The sequence below is a fragment of the Emys orbicularis genome, chromosome 1 (genome assembly GCF_028017835.1).
Source record: "Emys orbicularis isolate rEmyOrb1 chromosome 1, rEmyOrb1.hap1, whole genome shotgun sequence".
Lineage (NCBI taxonomy): Eukaryota > Metazoa > Chordata > Testudines > Emydidae > Emys > Emys orbicularis.
This window is the reverse complement of record NC_088683.1, coordinates 305429636-305450834: the sequence shown is the minus strand read 5'-3', so window position 1 is coordinate 305450834 and position 21199 is coordinate 305429636. Positions and strand designations below refer to the sequence as shown.

At 40.6% G+C, this 21199-nt stretch overlaps 1 protein-coding gene across 1 annotated transcript in view; it reads left to right on the top strand.

Moving 5' to 3' along the window:
* Positions 1 to 248: 248 nt before the first annotated feature.
* The window catches only part of VWA8 (von Willebrand factor A domain containing 8), a 263005-nt gene continuing 242054 nt past the window's right edge, over positions 249 to 21199 (top strand). Inside the window, exons 1-3 of the mRNA XM_065414163.1 lie at positions 249 to 264; positions 17443 to 17573; positions 20700 to 20810. Of these exons, the coding sequence (XP_065270235.1) occupies position 264; positions 17443 to 17573; positions 20700 to 20810 (243 nt within the window). The 5' untranslated portion in view covers positions 249 to 263. The remainder of the gene's footprint in view (positions 265 to 17442; positions 17574 to 20699; positions 20811 to 21199) is intronic.

Sequence of the window (21199 nt, the reverse complement as noted above, 5' to 3'; positions counted from 1 at the left end):
TTGAACCATTGGAAAGTGTTAGATGCTAATACATTAATAGTTCTGAAACTCAGCAGAGGCTGTTCCCTGAATGTGCAGTCATACCCTTCTTCACTTTTAGGCCTCCAGTGTCAGCATTATTGCAAGCACATGTATGCTTTTTAAAAAGTGTACAGTATATTTTAATATTTCTTCTTTTTTTTTTAGGGGATACTGTTACTATTGGAGATGTGTCATTTAAACTCAAAACGCCAAAGAGCCCAGAACTTGTGCCACTGAACTACAGTAAGAAACCTCTTTCCTTTGGCTAGTGAATGTATAATGTGTCTGGAATATTGGAGCCCAGTCCTACAAACCCTTACTCTCACGCAAGCAATATGTCTTAACTTATCCTTCAATATTTTAAAGAAGAAATATATTTTTTAGAGGGAGGCTGATTAAAATTGTAATGGGCATTCACCCTCCCCTGCCATTCCCCTTGAGAGAGAAGCTGGGGGAATGAGAATGGAAATGCTTTTTGTGGTGGGCCTGTTGCTGGTGCTAGGCGAGGCAGGCACTGCTGTGGTAGGACTGTGGTTGCATTAAAGTTGTTTGGATTTTTAGATAATATGGTCTTACCTCATTCCTTCAGATACTCCTGATGTTACAGTACTTTCAGGATAAGTTACTTACGTTCATTACTGTTAATACCTTAGATTAGTGTTTCTCAATCTTCTGAGGTTGGCAATCCCTTTATTTGAAGTAAAACATTTTCACAACACTTTTACACATTTACTGTAAAAGTCAAAGTACAAATGTATTGGTAACAATAAACCTATATAATTTAACTGTGTATATGAATAGAGAGGTTGATAGAGTGGATTTGACCTTGAAGGGTAAGGGTGTGTAGGGAGCAGGGAAGTGAGATTTCTTTGCTTTAGCTTGTAATAACTCTCAATGCCTTGTGACCCACCAACTGAGAAATACTGCTTTACATCATTTAAAATTCCTAAATATCCGATTTTACTTTACACCATTTGTGCTGTACTTTTACTTCTGCATTTCACCCAATTTTAACAATGAAAATGCACTAGTCCATTTCACTTTTGTTTAGTCAGTTTTCTCATGCACTAACACAAATGCTCTCATTTCAATAAGAACAAATTACAACATTTTAATTCTATTAGGTTTGGTAAATCTGTATGGGTATGTATTTATTTTCTGTAATCTAAATTTGAGGCCTGAATTATTGGATAGTGTCTCTTAGTTTTTGGCATAGAATCATAGAACTGGAAGGGACCTCGAGAGGTCATCTAGTCCAGTCCCCTGCATTCAAGGCAGGACTAAGGAGACCATCCCTGACAGCTGTTTGTCCAGCCTGCTCTTAAAAATCCCCAGTGATGGAGATTCCACAACCTTCCTAGGCAATTTATTCCAGTGCTTAACCATTCTGACATGTAGGAAGTTTTTCCTAATGTCCAACCTAAACTGCCCTTGCTGCAATTTAAGCCCATTGCTTCTTGTCCTATCCTCAGAGGTTAAGAAGAACAATTTTTCTCCCTCCTCCTTGAAAACTGTTATCATGTCTCCTCTCAGTCTTCTCCTCTCCAGACTAAACAAGCCCAGTTTTTTCAAGCTTCCTTCATAGGTCATGTTTTCTAGACCTTTAATCATTTTTGTTTCTCTTCTCTGGACTTTCTCCAATTTTCCACATCTTTCCTGAAATGTGGTGCCCAGAACTGGACACAATACTCCAGCTGAGGCCTAATTAGCGCAGAGTAGAGCGGAAGAATTACTTCTTGTGTCTTGCTTACAATACTCCTGCTAATACATCCCAGAGTGATATTTGCTTTTTTTGCAACAGTGTTACACTGTTGACTCATATTTACCTTGTGATCCACTATGACCCCCAGATCCCTTTCCGCAGTACTTCTTCCTAGGCAGTCATTTCCCATTTGGTATGTGTGCAACTGATTGTTCCTTCCTAAGTGGAGTACTGTGCATTGGTCCTTATTGAATTTCATCCTATTTACTTCAGACCATTTCTCCAGTTCGTCCAGATAATTTTGAATTTTAATCCTATCTTACAAAACACTTGCAACCCCTCCCAGGTTGGTATCGTCTGCAAACTTTATAAGTGTACTCTCTATGCCATTATCTAAATCATTGATGAAGATATTGAACAGAACCAGACCCAGAACCGATCCCTGTGGGACCCCACTCGTTATGCCCTTCCAGCATGACTATGAACCACTGATGACTACTTTCTGGGAATGGTTTTCCAACCAGTTATGCACCCACCTTATAGTAGCGCCATCTAGTTTGTTTATGAGAAGGTCATGCGAGACAGTATCAAAAGCCTTACTAAAGTCAAGATATACCACATCTACTGCTTCCCCCCTATCCACAAGGCTTGTTACTCTGTCAAAGAAAGCTCTCAGGTTGGTTTGACACGATTTGGTCTTGACAAATCCGTGCTGACTGTTACTTATCACCTCATTATCTTATAGGTGTTTGCACATTGATTGCTTAATTATTTGCTCCATTATCTTTCCGGGTACAGAAGTTAAGCTGACTGGTCTGTAATTCCCCGGGTTGTCCTTATTTCCCTTTTATAGATGGGCACTATATTTGCCCTTTTCCAGTCTTCTGGAATGTCTCCCGTCTTCTATGACTTTTCAAAGATAATTGCTAATGGCTCAGATATATCTTCAGTCAGCTCCTTGAATATATTAGGATGCATTTCATCAGGCTCTGGTGATTTGAAGACATCTAACTTATCTAAGTAATTTTTGACTTGTTCTTTCCCTATTTTAGACTCTGATCCTACCTCATTTTTACTGGCATTCACTATGTTAGACGTCCAATCGCTACCAACCTTCTTGGTGAAAACCGAAACAAAGAAGTCATTAAGCACCTCTGCCATTTCCACATTTTCTGTTATTGTCTTTCCCCCCTGATTGAGTAACGGGCCTACTCTGTTCTTGGTCTTCCTCTTGCTTCTAATTTATTTGTAGAATGTTTTCTTGTTACCCTTTATGTCCCTAGCTAGTTTGATCTCATTTTGTGCCTTGGCCATTCTAATTTTGTCCCTACATACTTGTTCATATTCATCCTTTGTAATTTGACCGAGTTTCCACTTTTTGTAGGACTCTTTTTTGAGTTTTACATCACTGAAGATCTCCTGGTTAAGGCAGGGTGGTCTCTTGCCATACTTCCTATCTTTCCTACGCAGTGGGGTAGTTTGCTCTTATGCCCTTAATAATGTCTCTTTGAAAAACTGCAAACTGTCTTCAATTGTTTTTCCCCTTAGACTTGCTTCCCATGGGATTTTACCTACCAACTCCCTGAGTTTGCTAAAGTCTGCCTTCTTGAAATCCATTGTCTTTATTGTGCTGTTCTCCCTCCTACCATTCCTTAGAATCGTGAACTCTACCATTCCATGATCACTTTCACCCAAGTTGCCTTCCACTTTCAAATTCTCAACCAGTTCTTCCCTATTTGTCAAAATCAAATCTAGAACAGCTTACCCCCCAGTAGCGTTCTCCACCTTCTGAAATAAAAAATGGTCTCCAATACATTCCAAGAACTTGTTGGATAATCTGTGCCCTGCTGTGTTATGTTCCCAACAGATGTCTGGGTAGTTGAAGTCCCCCATCACCACCAGCTCCTGTGCTTTGGATGATTTTGTTAGTAGTTTAAAAAAAGAGGACAAAATATGAGGACATATGGTTAAGTTACAAGATTTGCTAAACATGTGAGCAAGACATACCAGCCAGATATCTAAGAAAGAGGATTCTCTGTACTATCTCAGAGCACTGGTCCACCCTGTCTGGTATCCTGTCTCCAGCTGTGGCTAAGCCCTGATGCTTCAGGGAAAACAACACCCTCGAATACTTTTGGCATATGGTGCATCAGGAAAAAAAATTCCATCCTGACCCACACAGATGACTGGCTGAATCCCTGAAGCGTGAGATTTGATTATAGCCATTGTCTTAATGCAGAGATGCAAGTGTTATGAGCATGTCGAGGACATATAGAACTTCCTGTTTTCTCCATGGTCCATGAAGGGAAGGAATGAACAGGGGGTTCAAAAACCTCCCAGGGACCACCACCACTATCCAATCTGACCCTCCTCCCCAACATACGGGCCACAAAATTTCTCCTAGAAACTGGATTAAGGCATGTCTTTTAGAAAGAGATCTCATCTCATTGTAAAGACTCCAAGTGATGGTGAGCCCCCCACCTCCCCAGTAAGCTGTTTCAATATTTTATCACCCTTACTTCTAGGAAATTGCATCTTATTTTGTGGTTGAATTTATCTAACTTCAATTTCCAACAACTGGAACTTGGTAGGCCTTTGTCAGCACGATTGAAAAGCCCTGTACTATGAGATCTCTTCAATATGTAAGTATCTATAGACAATGATCAAGTCATCTCTCAGTCTTCGTCCTTGATAAGATGAATAGGTTGAGTCCTAAAGCCTCACCTCATAAGGCTGTTTTTTCAGCTCCTCTGTCATTTTTGTGGTCATCACTTCAACTCTCTTCAGTATTTCTGTCGGAAGACAGGATACTAGGATAGATGGACCTTTGGTCTGACCCAGCATGGCTGTTCTTATGTTTTTATTTCCACATCCTTCTTCACGTGCGGACAGCAGAACTGGACACAGTATTCTAATAGGCCCTGAAACTAGCACAGTCTTCCCCAAGGTTCCCCAGCGGCTGTTGCTTCTTCCCCCAGAGTCCCACCGAAGGTGTTTAGCCTTCTGGTTTACAGTTTACCTTTTCAGGGGAACACCGTGCAGAAAGCCACCAGACACCCAGACGAATACACAATTTTAAAACAGCACTACTCATTACTTAAGTAGCATGATAGATACCCAGATCTATACAAAATAATAAATACACCTCTATGTATTTCCCTGCCTCAGATTCCTCACCAATCTGGAGACTTGTTGGACTTGGGCAGAGCCCTGTGAGGTGTCCAGTATTTTTGCCTGCAGCTCATGGCTTCTCTTCAAAATCATGGAGCCTTTTCTAGCCCCACTAGCCTTCTCTAACCTTGACTGGTCCTGCAGTTAACACCCTCTCCCCACGACGAAAACCTGCCTAAACTTCCTGTGCCTCTTTCCAAAATACTCTGTTTTAAGTTTCTTATAATTTTGCTATACTTAAACTGTTTGCGCTGAAATTTTCCAAGCCAGGTGTCCACCTAAGACTGATTTTGTGTGTGTGTAAGTTTCAGCTATAATGGTTCAGCAATTTTCAAGAACAAGGCTAGGGAAAAACAAGTTATTTGCCCAAGTTAAAAAAATTCTTACGAGTATTTAGTTCAGGCACCTCTCTGGGATAATGTAGTCAGATTTGGCAAATTTATAAGCCTCTGAAAAATCCCAGTTCACACATGCTCAGTACTGAGCCTGTTCCTTCCTCTCGCAACTCCTACACACTGTTAGAGTTTGGCTGCTAAATTCACTGAAGATTCTATTTGTATTGAACGTGTTCCATCCCCATGTAACTCCTACACGCTGACTGGACATGCTCTAACCCATGGCTGTAGAGGCTGAGCAGGACTTCTGCTGCAATCGCTCCTCCTGACAGCAAGGGCCACTGGATATGGGGCACACAAACGTTCTTTAGGACATGGGGCAAAATCTGAAACTGAGGCCCCCAGTCCTTCCAAAAACATTACCACTCAGGGGAGGTTGATGGAGAGGCTGGAAAGCGAGCCTGCACTGTGCTCATCCCACAGCAACAGCTCTTGTCCTGGGTTTGGCCCAGCAGACCCTCCATTTTGACAGAGGGGCCACCAGGCCAAATTCCAGTTAGTGGTGTTGCAACCCAGTGCACGTTGTTGTAGTGCCATGCAGGTTTGGCCTGGTGGCCCCTCTGTCACAATGGAGGGGCCACTGGGTGCATATTTCAGTAAGGGGTTCCTGCGTGATGCTAGGCAAATCAAGTAAACCAAAATTTTCACAGAGGTCACTGAGTTCTTCATTTTCTGGGTGCCCAACTTGAGCTGAGCACTCAACTGCAACTGAGGTTAATGGGAGCTGTGCACTGAACATATAAAGTGTTATAAAATGTAAGTACTCTGCATAATCGGGCCCTAAGCTTCTGAAGTTAAGCACCCAAAATTAGATGACACTTTTGAAAATGTTGGTCTGAATTTCTCTGCATTAGTTCCCCATGTGTAAAATAAGGACAATAATATCACCTTACCTCAGACAGGGTTTGAAGATAAATTCATTAATGTTTGTAAAGAACTAAATCCTGAAATGAAAACACCATAGAAAAGTCCCTAGACAAGTATAATTCTGTGTTCAGGATGTAGGCTTTGCATGGTGTATAGTAAATAATGCGTGGGGGACACACACTGAAGGGTGAGGACAAAAAATAAATATTGAATGGCTACTTATTCAGTGAGTACCATCCATCCTGAGGACTGATTGCACATGGATAAAATAGTACATTACCATGTAATTAATAACAGCATTATATGCATATGCACCCTCATTTTGGTATTTTCTAATTTGTGTGTGGTTGACTTTGCAACCTTAACATTCTTTTAATGTAATTTTCTTGTACGCAGTATATATTGTAAAATCAGATTACCCGAAAAAGACTTTCCACATATTGGATTTTAAATTATTATAATTTAGTATTCGTAAATACAACTGTAAGTCTCTGTCCAGTGGATGAGCATCTTGCGGATGAATAGCATACAGAAACCATGAGTTGAACTTTCTGTAGCAGTATTCTATTAATAAATTAAAGTATTCTTATATGGTCCCCTCTATTTACTTCACAATATAGTATAAGTAAAGCAGTAATTCCTACTGATGTTGACTGCAAAACAGAGCCATCTTGTAGCATTGATCTTTAAACAGAATTCCCTATTGAAGCTAACTAACAATTCTGCTTAAAAAGTCTGTGACATTACTAGGCCCATAAATGATTAATATGTGTGTGTTAATAGTGGGATTTACAGCAATAACTGCACTTAAAGTAACATAAGCTGTGTTTTTCAGGTAGTCATACATTTCTGAAACTTTCAGCTTGCAGGCTGAAATTGTCAAGGCTTTTTTCTGCTCAGGGTTTGTTTATTTGGTAGTTTGAGCAAAAATTGTTCAGCCACCAGTGTTTAGGAGGAGAGTGAGGAAAAGTTATACTTCCTCCTTTAAATAGGATTCCCAAAATCACAAGGAAGTTGCAAAAAAATGTTGACCAGTTTAGAAATAAATAGTTGGATTAGAAATATCAGAAAGCAGATACTGATGTGTCAGAAGAAGAGGTGGTGGAGCAAACTGATAATTTAAAAAACATGAAATCCATAACAGTGGTTTACATCTAAGAATTTTGAAGGAGCTTAAGCATGAAATGGCCAATCTGCCTACACAACTATGCAATTTCTCTTTTAAAAATAGCCACTGTTCTTTTTCAAGTAGTGTCCCTGTAGTTGCTCCACTTCAGGTGTGCATGTGCCCTTTGCCTTTGGTCAGAGATTTTTAGTAGCAGTGCTTGTGCCCTACACATCCTCTTCATGTCCCATGTCAAGACTATATAGGGCTGTGCATGTTAAAAACCCATAGTTCCTTCTCAACCACCTTCGTCCAGTGACAGAATTTAGTGTGTGGCTGTTTTTCTTTTTAGCATTAGAATATAGTATATAGTGTTAGTTCTTTAGTTAGTTTATAGGCTACTTAGCAGTTTATAGTTGTTGGAATTGTTGTTCCCGTTTTCTTTTTTCCTCCTAAAAAAGAAAAAAAAATGTTTCTCCCCTATTCAAGGGTCAATTTTCTTTTCTTGTGTCTGGGATGCTGGGTTCCCTGGGTTTTGAAATGTGCCTCTCCTGCCAAGTCAGGCATTGCTTGGGAAACTTGAATATCCCCTACAAGTGGAAGATTTACACTTCTCTTAAGGGAAGTTCCCATAAAAACAGGAAAATTAAGTACAGGCTATTAATGATGGAGCAAACCTTAAGACTGGCTTCAGGCCCAGGTACGGAGAACCCCCCTGTACAGGAACCCCCCAGTTCTGTTAGTGCCCCGTCTACTTTAAGATCATGGTCACCGAGAGCTTCCACGTGAAGGCAGCATTGAGACCCCGGTCTTCGAAACTCTCTGTGAGTGAGGTTACCACATAACAGCTCCATCAGTTCTGAACTTTCCACTCAAAGACTAAGGAAGGAGATAAGAGGAGCAGGACTAAGAGTTCCTCCTCAAAGAAGATCCAGTCCCTGGAGACTTCAGTCTCTGAAAGGAGTGCTGTTGAGGCTCTGACTACTTCAGGTACGGTAAAGCACTCTAAGATTTTCTCTCAGTTCTATATCTTGGCAGTAAAAGAATGGTACCAAAGATGACTACTACTATCATCAGAGCCCACAATAGCAAGAAAAACAGCCTCTTCGGACTCTGTGGTGCCATCGGTGTTTTCATCGGTGCTTCAGACAGCAACATCAGGAGCCTATATCAAGTTCTATCATGTTCCTGGTGTCTCAAGAGTTCCGGTGCCCTAAAGTTCTCATGGTACCGAACAAGCCTGCTTGTGACTTCCAGACACCTCTTAGTACCGAGATCTGCTGTGTCTCCAAGTGCGCATTTTGTATTGAAACGTACTGCTTTATAAACTTCTACCATTCAGGGAGAAGGTTTGTCACCCCCTTTACAATATATGGAGGAGCACTCAGACTCAGACTTAGCTTTCTGTTCAAGGGTCTCCAGTTTATTCGAGGAGATGTTATTCCCCTCTGCAGATGAAAGAGAGGCAGCATAGAAGACCTCTGCCTGTTAATTCTTGGGAAGACCAGTGATGGCTACCTTCCTCCATGCCTCATGGTCCTCCTCATTGGCTTTATTGGAGCCCATTGATAATGTACTGCAAGTAGTTTTGAGGGGCTCTACTTGTGGTCTCCTTAGTTTTACACTATACCACTGTGCATGACTGCTTGATTAAGCTCAGCCACCCTTCCTTGCCTCCCAATGCCTGGCTATTCAGCTCAGACTCCATGTCCCTCCTTTATCCTTTTCATAGTCTCAGAAGGCAGTGGGGTGATGGCCCAGTGGGCTGGGATTGCTGGAGGTTTTCCTAGATGATTGTCAAGGGCTCCTTGGCACACTCAACCAATCATAGCCTGTCTGTGTGTTGGGCTGCACCTTCTCTGGCTCTAAGGATATTTTGACTGAGGCGGAAGGAGCAGCCTCCTTCCTCCATCTTTAGTCTCTCCTGGGGAAGGAGCCAAAGGGCAATTCAAGTTCTTCTGATATCGCAAGGTTTTCCCTCTGACCCCACCCATGCACTGTAGGCAGGGCTCAGGGTAAGCCATCATCCTTTTCTCTTGAATGTTCTATTGCATGTTATTGCTGAATGTATCCTGACTAACCATTGCATTTTCTTTTCTGTTTTTGCCAAGGCAGTTTGGGTTTCTACGTGATCTAGTATGTTATGTTGCTCCTTTGGGAGTGGATGTTATCTTGTTGGGGGTAAATTTCTTTGCCTGCCTGCATAAAGATGGTAGATATGAAGGAAAATGTATCTTCCAGAATTATGGAATTCACTGTAGCTGGAACAGAGAGACTTACCAGGAGAGACTGCCTGGAGTCTCTTTCAGTGGTGGCTTTCACCCTTTCTGTGGGGGCAGGGTTGGTACACGCTGCAAATCCAAGCATTAGTGGGCTGGATTGTATCTTTGGCTGGGTAACCATTTTGATTTTGACATCTGCCATTTAGGAAGAACAAGCAGCGACAGCCACCCTTTGCTGCAAAGACTGTATTTGAAGTGTTTTGGAGGATTCTCGGGCTCAGGCTTGACTGCTTAATTTATAAGCAATGCATGCACATTTTGTAAGGTGTTGGCCTGCTTCTCAAATAATACAATATAATATCATACACTTTCTTTCCACCAGCCTAGATACACAAGCGTAGCAACTTGTAATACTGTGTACTATTCCGTGTGTGCCTGATGGTTTTTTAGTGTATAACTTAGAGTATACTGCAAACTGTTCTTTTACAACATCTTACAGACTCAAAATAAAAATATAGTGCCAGATCCTCAGCTGGTGTTAATCAGCTTACCTCCATTGAAGCCAATAGAGCTACACTGAATAATAGTGAACATTTTGTGGCATATATATGCAATCTAACTTTAAACTAGTTTGCCTCAACCCCTAAATTTCACCTTAAAAAAAGGTTTACTATTGGCCATAAAATAAATGTATAGTACTTCTATGATGGTGATAAATAAGAGAATATAACCATATAAAAAGTGTAAGTCAATATAGATATACTGGGTCATTGTGACAATGAAAATAGAGTAAGTACACAACAAATAATATAAGGTAGATGCACTTGTGCAGTATAAGTTGCTAAAGGAAGTGTAGAAAAAATGTGATCACCTAATTATGGACTGAACTATAATGCATAGGTACAAGGAGGAGAGGAGAGGTTGTATATACAATCATAATTTCCTGAATTATTGAGTGCTCAACTGTGTAATTTAAACATAGTTAATATATAGAGTATATGTATCGAGAGGATCAATGATGTATAGAAGTTAAATTTTAGTATAAAATAATCTCTGGAAAAACAAGAGAGGTAGTGTCATGAGAAACTATCTAGGAGCATACTTTCCTTGATGACTTTTCAGCATTTATTTGAAACATATTGCTTCTGACTGATTTTAGAAATAGTCAATGTACTGACTTTTGGTACTTTACAAAATTTATTTTAACTGATAGAACTTTAACCTGCATGCTAACTGAATGATTTGGAAGGAGTAAGCAAAGAAACATTTTCCCAGCTGCTGGCTACTAAATATGTCAGTAAGGAATTCTGCCTATGGTGTCATTATCCCTAAAAAGGGAAATTATGAAATTTTGTAGGAATTTAAAAACCAGTATTTCTGGATATTAATACTCCAGGGTAAATATTACGACCAGGAGAACATAAGTGCACTGGAGTACATTAAATCCGTGGGGGAATGCCCCAGAGCCTTTAGAATTTTCTTGTATGCTGTACAACATTTATGTTCTGTTCTACATGACAGTTTGTTTTGCAGATGTTGCTGTACATTCTTAAATCTTGTTTCTATTTCTGGCACTGCTTTTAAGTCTGACCCAAGTTTTTTCTTGAGGCCATCCTAAAAATAGAACTGGCTACACGTATTACTGTGAAATACACCAGAGGCATTCACAGTCACGCTGCATGACAGCTGCCTTAGCCATGCTTTTAATGCATGATTTGTGAAATCGAAGAGTTCAGTTTTACAGCAAGATTTCCTACCTACTTAAAATGTTATCATATATGGATATTGTAACCCTCTTATTGAAGAGCAGTCATAATAAAAACGCACAAGGGACAAGTTAATAAAAGAGGTTAAAGGACGTAATTAATGCCTTTCAAGGATGGTCTGCATCTTACAATTTTTAGGATAGGTTTATTTATTAAAACAATTTTACATTTGTGGTTATATTTTTAAAAGCAAATATTTGTTCAGCAATTATAAATAACAATCTCTTGGTAGTGCAGTCTTTCTGATTTGCTGCATGAGCCCTCTCTTCTTGAACTATGTGTTATAATGAAGCTTTTTTTAATTTCCCAAAGACTCTCTCAGAAAGTTTCACACTATTAAGAACATAAGACCAGCCATACTGGGTCAGACCAAAGGTCCACCTAGCCCAATATCCTGTCTTCCAACAGTGGCCAATGCCAGGTGCTTCAGAGAGAATCATCAAGTGATCCATCTCCTGTCGCCCATTCTCAGCTTCCGGCAAACAGAGGGTAGAGATGCCATTTCTGCCCATCCTGGCTAATAGCCATTGATGGACCTATCCTCCGTGAATTTATCTAGTTCTCTTTTGAACCCTATTATAGTCTTGGCCTTCATAACATCCTCTGGCAAAGAGTTCCTCAGGTTGACAGTGCGTTGTGTAAAGAAATACTTCCTTTTGTTTGTTTTAAACCTGCTGCCGATTAATTTCATTTGGTGACCCCTAGTTCTTGTGTTATGAGAAGGAGTAAATAACACTTCCTTATTTACTTTCTCCACACCAGTCATGATTTTATAGACCTCTATCATATCCCCCCTTAGTCGTCTCTTTTCCAAGCTCAAAAGTCCCAGTCTTTTTAATCTGCCCTCATATGGAAGCTGTTCCATACCCCTAATCATTTTTGTTGCCCTTTCCTCTACCTTTTCCAATTCCAATATATCTTTTTTGAGATGGGGTGACCACATCTGCACTCAGTTTTCAAGATGTGGGCGTACCGTGGATTTATTGAGAGTCACTATGATTTTTTTTGTCTTCTTACCTATCCCTTTCTTAATGATTCCCAACATTCTGTTATTCTCCGTGGGGAATTTATTTTTCAGAATTCCACTGTGTGTATGTGTTATGTATGCAATGCATATTGAATTTGAAGAAAATGTTTTTCCAGCATAGATATGTTTGTATGGTGACACCAGATGGAATAAACAACATGTTATCATTTATGTGTCCATAAATAATCTGTTGTTTAAAAGCACTTACTTGAATTGTCTGTTCCCTTTGGTTGTTAATACAAATGTGTACATTGTTTTAAACAATTTGTGCTTAGGGCCCAATATTGTTCCCATTGAAATCAATGACGGGAATCTGGTCAACTTCAGTGGAAGCAGGATCAAGCCTTTAGTGGTTTTCCTGGATGGCAGGTCAAAATATCCAGCTTAAAATGTTGAAGTTTTTTATTCTGCACTGAGAACCTTATTTGAACAACATGCAATAGTTTTGTATGCTGCATTGTAGTGTACCTGTCAAGGCTGTATCCTCACTTTGAACTTTAGGGTACAAGTGTGGGGGCCTGCATGAAGACTTCTAAGCTTAACTACCAGCTTAGATCTGGTCCGCTGCCACCATTTCCCACAAGCTAATTCCCTTCCCTGGGAAGCTTTGAGAAACCTTTCACCAATTCCCTGGTGAATACAGATCCAAACCCCTTGGATCTTAAAACAAGGAGAAATTGACCCTTCCCCCCTCCTTCCTTTCACCAACTCCTGGTGAATACAGATCCAACTCCCTTGGATCTAAAAACAAGGAAAAATCAATCAGGTTCTTAAAAAGAAGGCTTTTAATTAAAGAAAAAGGTAAAAATCATCTCTGTAAAATCAGTGTGGAAAATAACTTTACAGGGTAATCAAACTTAAAGAGCTCAGAGGACCCCCCTCTAGTCTCAGGTTCAGAGTACAGCAAACAAAGATAAACACTCTAGTAAAAGGTACATTTACAAGTTGATAAAACAAAGTAAAACTAAGACGCCTTGCCTGGCTTTTTACTTACAAGTTTGAAATATGAGAGACTTGTTTAGAAAGATGGGGAGAACCTGGATTGATGTCTGGTCCCTCTCAGTCCCAAGAGCGAACAACCCCTTAAACAAAGAGCACAAACAAAAGCCTTTCCCCCCCCCCCCAAGATTTGAAAGTATCTTGTCCCCTTATTGGTCCTTTGGGTCAGGTGTCAGCCAGGTTACCCGAGCTTCTTAACCCTTTACAGGTAAAAGGATTTTGGAGTCTCTGGCCAGGAGGGATTTTATAGTACTGTACACAGGAGAGCTGTTACCCTTCCCTTTATAGTTATGACAGTACCCTCCCCACCCGAATACTTGAAACAGATGCTTTTCATACAAGAAATGTGATTAACTTTAAAGTTGAATTCAAATGCTTTTAAAATGAATAGTGTGACAGACCCAGACCAGTGGGGTACAGGAGTCTGGTAGAGGGCAAATATACTGGTCACTGGATGAGTTGTTTTCTGTTCCCTAAGTGACCAGAGCAGGGGCTGCACTAGAGTAATCAGGAACCTGCTAGAACCAGTTAAGGCAGGCAGGCTAATAGGACACCTGGAGCCAATTAAGAAGAAGCTTCTAGAATCAATTAAGGCAGGCTAATCAGGGCACCTGGGTTTTAAAAAGGAGGTCACTTCAGTTTGTGGCGAGAGTGTGAGGAGCTGGGAGCAAGAGGCGCAAGGAGCTGAGAGTGAGAGGGTGTGCTGCTGGAGGACTGAGGAGCACCAGCGTTATCAGACACCAGGAGAAAGGTCCTGTGGTGAGAATAAGGAAGGTGTTTGGAGGAGGCCATGGGGAAGTAGCCCAGGGAGTTGTAGCTGTCATGCAGCTGTTACAGGAGGCACTATAGACAGCTGCAGTCCACAGGGCCCTGGGCTGGAACCCGGAGTAGAGGGCGGGCCCGGGTTCCCCCCGAACCTCCCAATTGACCTGGACTGTGGGTTCTTCCAGAGGGGAAGGTCTCTGGGCTGTTCCCCAACCCACATGGTGAATCTCTGAGGCAAGAAAATCCGCCAATAAGCACAGGACCCACCAAGATAGAGGAGGAACTTTGTCACAATAGGTACAAAACGCTATCTTTAGGGCAAGAGATGATTAGCAGAATATCTAGGTAAGCTGAAATGATAAATAATTTGTATCTATTTTTAATTTATTGCATTTATTTAGATTAATAAAACATATGCTCATCTTGTGCTCTGGGTGTGCATATAGAATTAATTTTTCATAACAATATCAAAATGGCTGGATCATCCCCCCAGCCAGTAAATACACATAAAATATAATAAATAAAAAATGAAAGCCAGACATTAGAAAATCACTTTGTATATTACTTATCTTTCAAGATCTGATTTCTTTGTTTCTTCTGCAAGGCTTTGGTACATCACTAGCATCTGAAATTGTCTAAGGGATATCCCTCTGAAGCTTTAGGCCAGAGATCGGCAACCTTTGGCATGTGGCCCATCAGGGAAATCCGCTGAGCCTTTGCAGGTTTGACTGTTCGCAGCTCCCACTGGCTGCGGTTCACTGTCCCAGGTAAATGGGGGCTGCGGGAAGTGGCACGGGCCGATGGATGTGTTGGCCGCCGCCGCTTCCTGCCGCCCCCATTGGCCTGGAACAGTGAACCGTGGCCAGTGTGAGCTGCGATCGGCTGAACCTGTGGACGCTGCAGGTAAACAAACTGTCCCAGCCCGCCTGCGGATTTCCCTGATGGGCTACGCGTGCCAAATGTTGCCGATCCCTGCTTTAGGTCCTGATTCTGCAAAGACTTTCACACAGCAATTATCTCAGAGGACAGCAGATAGCTCTATTCTGTGCCTCTTACTGGGCCTGCATAGAAAAAAAGTGGTCCTATGTATTAGTTCCTGCTTCTTACTGACCGTACAGTCTAGTTTAGTTAGTACCCATTACGCCTCTGGTGTTTAGAGCAGTGACGGAGCTCCTCCACTCATGTCTGTTTCTGGCAAGTCTTTCAATGGTTCCCCAGATGTGCCCCAGATTTTTCAGCTCAGCTTCACCATGTTGTTTTTGGGCGGCCTCATTTTTGCTTGCCTTCAGGTGTCCATCTTATTGCTATTCTGTTGATGGAATCAGTTTCCATCTGAAAAACATGGCCAATCCATCTCCAACGCCTCCTGGTAATGATAGTGCTCATATCTTCTTGGTAGCACTGTGTGAATAAATCTTGGTTTGAGATTGTTCTGGGCCAAAAGATAGGGAGGATTTTTCTGAGGCGGATTGTATGGAATGAAGATAGTGTGTACAGCCTAATATCTTTTTAAGTCAAGGGAGATGTGGTAACCCTTAGATTTTTCCAGAGCTCTTACTGCTTCACATCCTGTTTTTTCAGAATGTTTGATTCCTTGTTCTCTTTGAGGGCCCACTCTGAATTCATGGTTCAGCTTAACCATCTGGCTCAGACCACGCCCTTCCTTAAAAACTCGGCAATCTACAAGAATCGTCTGCCTCCATGGATGGAGACAGTGGAACCTGTGTGAAAAAAGTTATCCCAGTTGGATATGTGACAGTCTTTCCACATTTTGGGAGCTTGTATAAGGACAACATGAAGTCTTCGGTGTGTTCAGTGTCAGACTCCCAAGTGCTAAAGGCCCTGGGAGGAATCCTTGCTTCATTGAAAGTCAATGGCTGAATTCTCATTGACTTCAGTGGGGCTAGGATTTCACCCACTGCCTTGGAAGGTCCTCTCTGATTAGAAGGAAAAGGTGAAAGAACTTTGTTCATCCCTGCCTTATTTCTGTGTTCCTTCATTGCCTCTTCTAAACACTCTCACAGTCTGCCGCAATGGCATGTCACAGAGGAAACATATGCTGTACCTAATGGCTAATTATTTTGTATGACTCAGTGCCAGTAGCTTTCCCAACACTTAGGATCCTAGGGGAGTTCTTTAGTGGCATGCGGGAGATAAAGAATAGGCTAACTTTTATATTGCTTTTGCCTTGGAAGCTAATTTGGGAGTATGCTGAGGTGAGAATTGGATGTGCTGTGGAAGGCACAAAATCTTCTGTGACAGTTTCTGTCTACAAGAGAGATTGACTGGTATAGTCGGTGGTGGTATAACCATTCATAGAAACCATTTGCTTTTGAACGTATTTTTGTTTTTTGTTTTTAATTTTATCAAATGTTTTGGGCACTTTTTTTGTTCACAAGTCCATTACTATCTCTAGTAATGTATTGTAAGCAGATTTATGACTGTTTGATAAAAGGCTGCTGCAAAACATATAGGAAGAATGAAAATAAGACACAGAAGAATCTTGTTAATTTTTATTTATGATTGGGAAATCTATTCCGAATTACCAAATTTTGCATATCAGAGAGTAAGCATAAACACACAAATCAAAAACTATATCAATTGTATCGATTTATGCTTTGAGCAGTATACTGGAATGTAAATTAACAGGATAAGTAGTATTTTTCTGGTATACTTCCATCCCTGACTACAGCAACTCTAATGTAGAGCCAGTGGATCTGCTTTGAGTCTGTTAACTTTCAGTCTCTCTTTGGAGACAGCATATTATAGAAGACTGAAGTACTAAGATTTGACTATACTTAGAATTTTTAACTCTGCGTAGCCACTTATCTGTATTATAGTAGATTAAAATGTATAGAAGAATTTGATTAAAAAAAACCCTAGCAAATTAGACCTTATTTGTCACTACAACTTAAGCTACTTGATCTGGTGCAAACATTTATTAAATATCATTTTGTATGAAAGCAATGACCTATAGGCTAGATAAGTCCTGTTTCTCTACTAACAGTAATAATTAATTTATTATTACAGTAGTCAAGACTGGGGCCACATTGTGTAAGGTACTGAACCAAACTCATAATAAGAGACAGTCCCTGCCCTGAAGAGTTTAAAAGCTGATTTGAGACAAACTGTGACATGAATTTAACAAACAAATGAATGGATTGAGGCAGTGAGAATGAGGGTATGTAGGGTAGATATGTGGTTACAGAGACTATGTGCACAATTAGCTGCTTTTGAGTTATTCAACTTTGGATTAATTTATTTATGTATTCAATTTTAAAGTCTAAATAAACAAGGAGTACGATGTCAGTAATCCCTACTGGCCATCAACCTCATTTAATAGTATTTGTTTAAAGCTGCATAATTTAGACTAGAGTTAATTTTTTTTTTTCTTTCTTACAGTGTCAGACAATTTGGCCCAATCTGTAGTCCAACATCTAAGATGGATAATGCAAAAAGATCTTTTGGGGCAAGATGTTTTTCTTATAGGGCCCCCTGGACCCCTTCGACGCTCTATTGCCATGCAGTACCTGGTACATTTTAAAACTTTGTTTATATTAATGGAGAATTGAAGTAGTTAAGATTATTTAGTTGTTATTGTGTGTCTGTGTGTGGCTGTGCGCGTGCATGTGTGTGTATATGTGTGTGTGTGTATGTATTCTATTACTTGTTGAATTGTAAAAGGTAATATTAGAAAAGCTTATATGACTTGTTACTTAGTTGCCAAAGAACTTAATTCCATGCACATGCTTTTCAAAGTTTGATTTTTATTTTACAATGAATAAAAAGTACAAACATTTAAGTGAATATGTTTTTTGCTTAATCAATTAAACATTACTAAGAAAAAACAGTGGAAAAAGTGTTATCATATGTGATCACAAATGGAAAAATAGTCTATTCTTTGTATTTCATACCTTTCAGAATCAAGATCTCTGCATACTGTGTTAGAATCATAAAATATCATAGAATATCAGGGTTGGACAGTGAGCCACACTGCTTCCTCCGTGGAAAAACTGAGGGAAGGGGTTGAGGGAAGGAATACTCTGAGGTTTCCCTTGCAGATTTTCCTCATAGTGTTTAGATAGAGGTGTGCATTTATTTTTATCCCTCTGTCCCCCGGGGAAAAGGAGGAAGTGTGGCACCCACCCACTGGACCTAAAAGATCTGCTGGAGGTCTTGTGACTGCACCATGTGTGAGGTTTCCTGCCCACCCCACTATGATCCATGGGTGTGTGGCTTCACCCATTAGCTTTGAAATCTACCACAATGTGCCTTTTTGTGCTTCCTCATGTTGTATAAAGAAAGCCTGCCTGCATTTTCCTTGCCATATATTTGTTGTTTGTTTGTTTTTTTACATTAGAAATGCAAATTGCATCTGTCCTGGGAGATTGTATGGACCATGAGAGAACTGGAATCATTATAACTTACTAGATGTTAAGGAAATGAAATGTAATTAAATGGCAGTTATACATAAGAACAGCTATACTGGGTCAAAACAAAGGTCCATCTAGCTCAGTATCCTGTCTTCCAACTGGATAAGATTGCGTAAAAATCTTTTATGTTTGTGTGATCGGTTGCCCCCCTTCGAGATGCCACCTGATGTGCTGAGATACCACTGAACTTGCCTGTTCTGCCAGCCAGTGCACCCTTTTTACCTGTCTTGCTGAGCCAGGATATTAAGCCTCCTCCAGCACATACACAGGCAGGGCCACACCCAACTGCAGAACGACACAGACCCTGAGATCAGCTCTGAGGACCCAGCTTAAAGGACTTGCCCCAGCACTCAGGTGTCCACCTCCCTTGAGGTGCAGACCCAAAGGTATATTATGAAATCCGTCTCCTCCCTCAATGTGGAGGAAGGTATGCACAGCCTCTTCCCCCCTCTCTACCCCACCAGTTATGAATTTCACAAACTGGGTTATATTATAAACAAGAAATAAGTTTATTAACTATAAAAGGCAGATTTTAAGTGGTTAAAGGGGTAGCAAACAAAACAAAGCAGATTAATAAGCAAATAAAACAAAACATGCAAACTAAGCTTGTTTCACTAAAGAAATTGGTTACAAATTGTAATTTCTCACCCTAGATATTGTTACAGGTAGAAAGTCTTGAAAGGCAGCTGCACTGGCCTGCAGCTTGAGACTTCAGGTATTTCCACTCACAGACTGGACACCCACCCAGCCTGGGTTCAACCCTTCTCCCCTCAGTTCCATTCTTGCTTCTAGGTGGTATTCAGTATCTCTTTGGGTGGGGAGGCAGAGGAGAACCACGATGATGTCACTCCCCTGCCTTATATAGCTCTTGTGTATGTCAGAAACCCTTTGTCTCCCAGTGGAAGAACACTGGAATTCCCAGGGGTGGGTCCAGTACCAGGTGACTCAGACCCATGTCTCTGCAGGGCTGTGGCAGCCATTACTCGTAGGCTGTCGGGAGTGTCCACAGGAAGACTAAGCTCTTTCACAGCCCATTGTCATCGCTAATGGGCCATTAGCCCTGTCTGGCTTTTCCATTGTTGTACCTGAAGGACTAGTTGGGGGTGACACCCAAAGTAACACATTTAAAATACAGATACATAGTCAATAATCCTAACTTCAGATACAGAAGTGATACAGGCATACAATTGGATAATCACATTCAGTAAATCATAACCTTTCCAATGATATCTTACATGAGCCATCTTGCAAAAAGTATATCTCAGTTATGTCATATTCATATCCTAAGCATATTTTCATAAATAATATGGAGTGAAACATCACAGCTTGGTTTGCTTACAAATGTTCAAATGAACTGTTTGGGAAGAAAGTTCTGGTAAAGATGCAACACACTTTCAGCTAAGAACTGAGAGCATTCTTGGTATGTAGATCTGAGTCCCCACTGAGGCCTACAGAAGAACAGGAGACCCGCCAGGCTTGACATTCTTGCTATTTCTAAGGTTAAAAAAAACCAAGTAGGATACAAACATAAGGGGGGGACATTCAAACCTATTTCATAAAACAGGAAAATGGCACAAACCCATTTTTTCCCTCTTATAGAGGTAATCCTGTTAATTTCCAGATTTAAAACTTCAGTTATTAATGTAAATAATAAATACCATAGTACCCAGGAGCCCAGTCATGGATTCGGACCCCATTGTGCTAGGTGCTGTATAAACATAGAACAAAAAAACAGTCCTTGCTCCAAAAAGCTTACAGAAAATAACAGCATGATTCAGTAGGAGAAAAATGTAGTTCTTCAACATACTCACAAGGATGTTTAAACTCAGTGGTTATTTTTCTGAGTAACAATATTAACATCACTGAACAGAAGCAGGGTGGGAACTTATAAGACTCCTATTGAACTTAATAGGAAATGTGTGAATTTTTGCTTATGTGGCTCATTGGTTTTTAGTGGCCACTACAAGAAAGTCAACTTGGAGATAAAGCATTTTACAGAGCTCAGCTGTTCAGGTTAGAGAATTTATAGCTGGTTGTTATGATTTTTAGAACAGGTTTGGGGAGTATAAAAAATTTATTGAGCAAAAATTCAAACTATTATGTGTGAGGAAGAAACACACTGTAAACATCTTAAAGCTAAGAGATATTAAATTTTTGTTCAGAGTTACTTTAAATGACTGTGCTGCAGCCTAGGGCTCTATAATAATTTCTCACTTCTGCCCACAGGAGCTGACCAAACGAGAGGTTGAGTATATTGCACTATCAAGGGACACCACAGAAACGGATCTGAAACAGCGCAGAGAGATCCGAGCTGGGACTGCTTTTTATATTGATCAGGCAAGTTGCTATCACATCCCAAACTTCTTACCGTTTACAGCTAGTCCAAAGGAAATTGCAGTCTGAAAAATCAAAAAGAAATGCATTTGAAGTTGTAAATTAGGATTCTAGAAATATTGATTTAAGATGCTTTTTTCTATAGACAGAAAGGCTTATGTAGTTCACTTGATTTTGGTGCCTTTGAAAATGCTTCATCACTGAGGCCTTGTCTACATTACCACGGTAAGTTGACCCAAGTTATACTACTCCAGTTAAGTGAATAATATAACTGAAGTTGATGTACCTTAGGTTGGCTTACAGCGGTGTCTACACTGTGCTGTGTCGATGGGAGATGCTCTCCCGCCAACTTACCTTACTCTTCTCAGGAAGAAAGAGTACCGGAGTCGACC